The sequence below is a fragment of the Antrostomus carolinensis genome, unplaced genomic scaffold, assembly GCF_000700745.2.
Source record: "Antrostomus carolinensis isolate BGI_N321 unplaced genomic scaffold, ASM70074v2 scaffold24749, whole genome shotgun sequence".
Lineage (NCBI taxonomy): Eukaryota > Metazoa > Chordata > Aves > Caprimulgiformes > Caprimulgidae > Antrostomus > Antrostomus carolinensis.
The window spans coordinates 49145-54734 of NW_010336783.1; the positions used below are offsets into that span (position 1 = coordinate 49145).

Consider the following 5590-nt stretch of genomic DNA (forward strand, 5'->3'; position numbering starts at 1 on the left):
ACTGCGAAGATGTGCGGCATTTTGGGAAATCGGGCTGTTTGCCTGAGGATAGTTTAGGAACCTTCCCTCAAACATGCCTTTAGAAAACCTTGGCATTACATATTGCTGCATGAGTCATGTTTCAAGCACTGTTATGGCTTCTGCTGCAACATAATGTAATGTAGCCAGATCCATACACTACACTTTGAATTGCGTCATAGCCATTTTACAAGTATGCCTAAGTCAGCCAAGGAATGCTGGAATTTTTCATTGCTGACATACCATAAATGTAATTTTAATTGTTTTTGTCATACTTCTATAGAGAATTTGCCACATCCTTATGAAATTATAAAAACAGAAAATGAAATAATCTCAATATTGTCTCTTGAATGTCACACTTCAGCCACAGAAGCTAAAGGCTTATGATGCTATAGTGGAGAGCAGCAGGATGGGTATAAAAAAAGGAGAAGCCATTTCCAAGAAGTAACTCAAGAAAAGCATTTAGAAAGGTCACCTTTGCAACCATTGTCCAGATCACTAGGTTTCAGTCTTGCAGTGTGGCAGAATTCCACATAATTCTTGTTTCTGGCATGGTGGGCAAAGAGCCATGACACACATGTAAGGTGCATTCTGATGTTAAACCCGTCTTCCTTTTGATTTTTAACCAAAAGGTCTTATTTTCAATCTCTTCTTTTGCTGCTACTTAACATATTCAACTGGGGAGATTGTAGTCTGGTTTTGCAGTATTTCAGAATTCAAATTGGAATCTGATCTTTTCTGTTTTATTTTATCCTAGTTTATCCGTGCCCACTTTTTAGTGTCAGATTCCGTAAGCCTTTGTTTGGAGAGACTGGACACACGATTATGAACCTTCTTGCAGTAAGTGCTGAGGCTGGGTTTGCACGTTCCATCGGTGGGAATGGATCAGTGTGGGGAGAACTGTACTCCTCTTTCACATAGGAGCTGGCATGCTTAGAAGATGACAAGAGGAAAGAGAAAAGAGTGGGCATTGGGTGAATTTACCTGCTGTTACTGATATTGGATGTTAGTTTTTTGACCCCATGGTGAATTGTAAAACACCCAAAACCTGACCACCTGAGAATTTTTGGATCCAGATACAAGTGCAGTAGTTGCTCAGATGGCTTCTTCAGAAGTGCTGGGTCATCACAGCTCTCCGATCATACAGAGCTTCAACTGAAGTTATTAGCTCTTTCTACTCTGTTAATATTTTCAATATAGAAAATTCTCTTTGATGCATGACTTAATTTCACTGCTAGAAAATCTAATAACTCTGTCCAGCCATGTAACAGAACACAGAGAGCAAATTTTCTTACATACAGGGATGACATTCAAGGCTGAAGAAAATATTAATTTTGATACAAATCAGTGAAATGACTAACAGTCAGGATGATGTTTTTTCATTTGTGTACTTTGATTATGTAGGTTACAAGCTGTGATGTCTCCCTCCCTCCCTGCCTTTCAGTCACCAATTAAAATTACTTTAATGGGCTAACTAGTAGTTACAAAATAATGATGAAACCTACAGTGTTAATAATGATCATCATGCCTAACTTTTAAATACTTGTTTTAATTACCAGGACTTCAGAAATTACCAGTACACACTGCCTGTGGTCCAAGGTTTAGTGGTTGATATGGAAGTCAGAAAAACCAGCATCAAAATTCCTAGCAACAGATACAATGAGGTAATGATTATAAGAAATACATTTGTGTACAGTTTCTTTGTGGTTGGAGGACCTGGGATCTAAAGGAATCTTATTTTATTTACTACCACTAGGGAAAACTGCCTCAAAAGCAAATTATAAATGCATGATGCACACATGTTTTGACAGTGAGTGAGGATAGCTCCACAGGAAAAAGGCAATTCAATTGAGTATTAATTAAACTCAAACTCTTTTTCTTCAGTTTTTCAACTGGTTACGTAAAGTGTAATTGTAAATAATAGAAAATACTGGTTTGATTTGAGCAAATAACTTGACAAACTACACTTCAGGTAAACTACAAGGAAAAAGTGTATTAGCTTTTGTCATTTATGTTGTGTGTGTATACTTGCAGCATTTATTAGTATTTGTGGGAGTGCTGTTTATTTTATGTAAAATATCTCTCAGCATCTAAATTTTGCACTTGATTTCTGGTATGACAAAATCCATCAGTGTCTTTAGGATTCAGTGCTGCTGGGAAAGCTGAGTGACAAGATATTTGAACAATAGTGAAAGAGAGCAATGGAGAACATGATTCATTTTGTGGTCTGTCTGAAGAGAAGGGGGTGACTTTGTAGTTTAAAACAAATGAGCATTTGTGGCGAGAGCAAAGCTCCTGAGCAAAGTGGTATTTGTAGAAGTTCTTGTAATATCAGAGCAAAATACAGCTTTATCTCAAGAGAGAATTTCCCTGCAAGAAGCATTTGAGTAAAATAACAGTGAGAATAAAGAAATAAATTGGAAAAAAGGGAAAAAAAAAAAAAAGTGTTGTTATGTGGAGTTTGAAAAAGATGGAACTGATGAAGCGAGAATATAAAGGGCCTGTTAAAAGGTGTGTTAATTCTTGATGCAGTTGTGAGAAAATGGAAAAGGTCAGTAAAATGTGCATGAATTAAATATGGAATGACACAGGAGATAGAGTTCAGTAAGCATTAGCTGTGCCTGGCCTTGGCAAGTGTGTTAGCTTCAGCTCAGCGTCAGGCGTTACACTGAGCTGGGCTGTGAGGAGATCCCTGTGTTATGCAGCTTAGCAAAAGCTCTGCAGTGTCTTGGGGTCTCTTTCCAGTGCAAAGCAACGATTCAGCTTTTTAAATGGAGAAAGTTTTATTCATTTAACATTACTGCCTGCAATCCAGTTGAAAGATTGAATTACTAGAGATTTTTCATCCGAGTATAGTTTGAATTAAACCACAAGACCTTTACTTTTTTCTCATGTAAAGCAATATTTAATTAGAAAAGGCTATCACTCAAACTATCTAGAAAGTTAAAAACTTGGTTTAAATATCATAGGCGGATTAAATGCAGAGAATTCAGACTGTAATTAACAAATTAAATATTAATATATAGTTTTATTACTAAATACATATCTTAATCTTCAAAATTATTTTAATTCTTTACAACTTCTAGTGATACTTAGTTGCTTGTTTAGTCCCTCAGTAAAGGTGACTGCCATTTTTTAATCAGTTGCCTTGTTATGAAGTACAGTTGCCATGTCCAGTTGTTTCTTGTTATGCTAATGGCAACTACTGGACTCCATAAAGATCGCTGCTGTTGAGCTAAAATCTTGTTTCTGGAATATGGCATGATAAACTAGATGATAATGAAATCCACTATTGTCTGATGCAAAATCTTAATTAAGTTTCCTCCCCAAACATTACACCTGTGCACATTTGTCAGTGGTGAGCATCAGCTGATGTTCCTGACACTATAATTAAGGTTTTATGTTAGACTGAGGAAGACAAATGCATTGTGTGTAGCGTGCATGCTTATCAGCTACGGGAAGCAGAGGATGGGAGTATGAATGCTGTGAAGAGATGTCAAATAATTCAACATTTTCCTTCTCAGCAGGGTTTTCACTGGGGGAGGGGTGCAATTTTATTAACTTTTTTTTTTTTTTTTTAAGCAAACACATAATTTTTTGTTTTGAAACAAATTACAGAGATAGATGACTCCCACAGTTTTATTTTTGGATCAAAAATCTCTGATTTGTCTGAGGCTCCATGAAGACAAAGAGAGGGGAAAAGGAAAGAAGCTGTGTAATTTACAAGAGTATTTTGTCAAGGCGTGTAACTAGGTGTATGTTAGATGATAATCAGCAAAACTGAAGTGCAGATATATCACAAACGCTTTTGGATGCTTTTTGGAGGCTTCCTCTGCAGAGAATTAGAATTATTTCTGGATGTCTATGATTCAGATCTTTATTAAAAGTCTTCAAAATGGGAACATTGGTCCCAGTTTCACCAACTCATGCATGTGAAGCACAGAGACACTAAAGCTTTGGTGTCTGGTCGTGGCAGAACCAGGATTAAATGCCACAAGTTTGAGTGCCAGTCTAGGACTGAACTGTGGAGGCAGCATTTATGATTTGTCATAAGCAACTGTAGTTGTGTAAAAAAGCCAGAGATTTCCTCTCAATGTTTTTGTAATGTTTTTTCCTGTGAATTTATTTTTTTTAAACAGCTAGAGATAATTGCTTTTGCAGCCCATGTAGCTCTTACACCATTTATCTTAATTGCATAAAAGGTGGCACTTTAAAGCTCCTAGGCAGTTTAAGACCTGAATGCTCTTTTCAAAAGCAGTTTGTGGTTCTGAGTGCTAAAATCCAACATGAGAATATAAGCGCTGTGGTGAAGCTTGCTCTGTCCGAGTGAACTGTTCCAAGAATCACCTGTTTATGGTAGTGTTTGACAGACAGAAATGGTAGAAATGGTAAACCTTTTTGTTTGCAGATGATGAAAGCCATGAACAAATCCAACGAGCATGTCCTAGCAGGAGGAGCATGCTTCAATGAGAAAGCAGACTCGCATCTGGTGTGTGTTCAGAACGATGATGGGAATTACCAGACACAGGCCATCAGCATCCATAACCAGCCGAGGAAGGGTGAGGACCAGCCGAGGGGGTTCACCAGGAGGCCGTTCCCTCCCGGTGCTCCGCATGACTCCTTTGCTCTTTGTGTTACTGTTACAGCACGTGGCTTTGGGAATCAGTCAGAACTGGGTTTGTCTGCTTTTCAACAAGTTTCTGTTGAGACATTCAGAGAAAATAATTCTGACTGCTGGCCTTAGTGAATAGCAGCTTTGGGAGTGAAGACGTGCAACACGAGGAATAGTAACACGTCGCTCTATCTGCCCTTTACCCCCTTGGTGCTTTATTCCCCTTATTCCCCTCGCAGAATCCAGATGTCGGGGGACACACTGTGTGGTTTGCATCCTGTGTACCATCCACATCACCCTTCTCTAAGTCAATGGTGCTGTTCTGAATTTGTCTGAGAGGTGTTCTAGCAACTTCATAGATCAAGCAGATGTAAAATAAAGCACATGACAGCTTGCTCCCTCGTAAATATGGTAGCACTGCTTGCAGAACACAGCTCAGGACTTGCAGCCCTCCCCAGGTCACAGTGCTGTAACTGGCTTAGGCAACATCTCTACATTCATAACGAGAGCTGTCTTTGGCATTATTGGAGACTACAGGTGAGGCTGTGGTTACCTGTGCTTGACCTCTACTAGGTGAAAGGAGGAAGGCTGGGTTTAGTATGAGAGAAAGATAAATAGGAATAAGCAACAACAGCAGCGCTTTAATAATGCATCTTCAAGAAACTCCTCATGTTCACCTCAATTAGACCATCTGATTTCCAGGCTTTATTTTTCTAGGCTAGGCTGAAAGGCTGCAGCAGCAGTGTGCTGAGAATTTAAATGTTGTGGTTTGGGGGAAAATTTCTGGCAAATACATTTATACTATCTCCAAATGAGAACAAGCCAGACAGAGCCCAAGTTTTATGTTTTGCAAGTATCCCCAGTCGCTCCAGTGAACATACTGGCCTGGGGTGTCACTCAGGACTGATGGTCGTATCTGACTTATGTTCATTTTACATATGGGACAAGAAGAGCAATTTC

The 5590-nt window shown here is 38.8% G+C and overlaps 1 protein-coding gene across 2 annotated transcripts in view; it reads left to right on the top strand.

The window, feature by feature from the left end:
- The window catches only part of ZFYVE9 (zinc finger FYVE-type containing 9), a 39458-nt gene that overhangs the window by 27681 nt on the left and 6187 nt on the right, over window positions 1-5590 (top strand). For both annotated transcript variants that reach the window (XM_010174988.2, XM_010174989.2), the window contains 3 exons: window positions 776-858; window positions 1578-1682; window positions 4427-4577. In XM_010174988.2, coding sequence (XP_010173290.1) covers window positions 776-858; window positions 1578-1682; window positions 4427-4577 — 339 coding nt within the window. The remainder of the gene's footprint in view (window positions 1-775; window positions 859-1577; window positions 1683-4426; window positions 4578-5590) is intronic.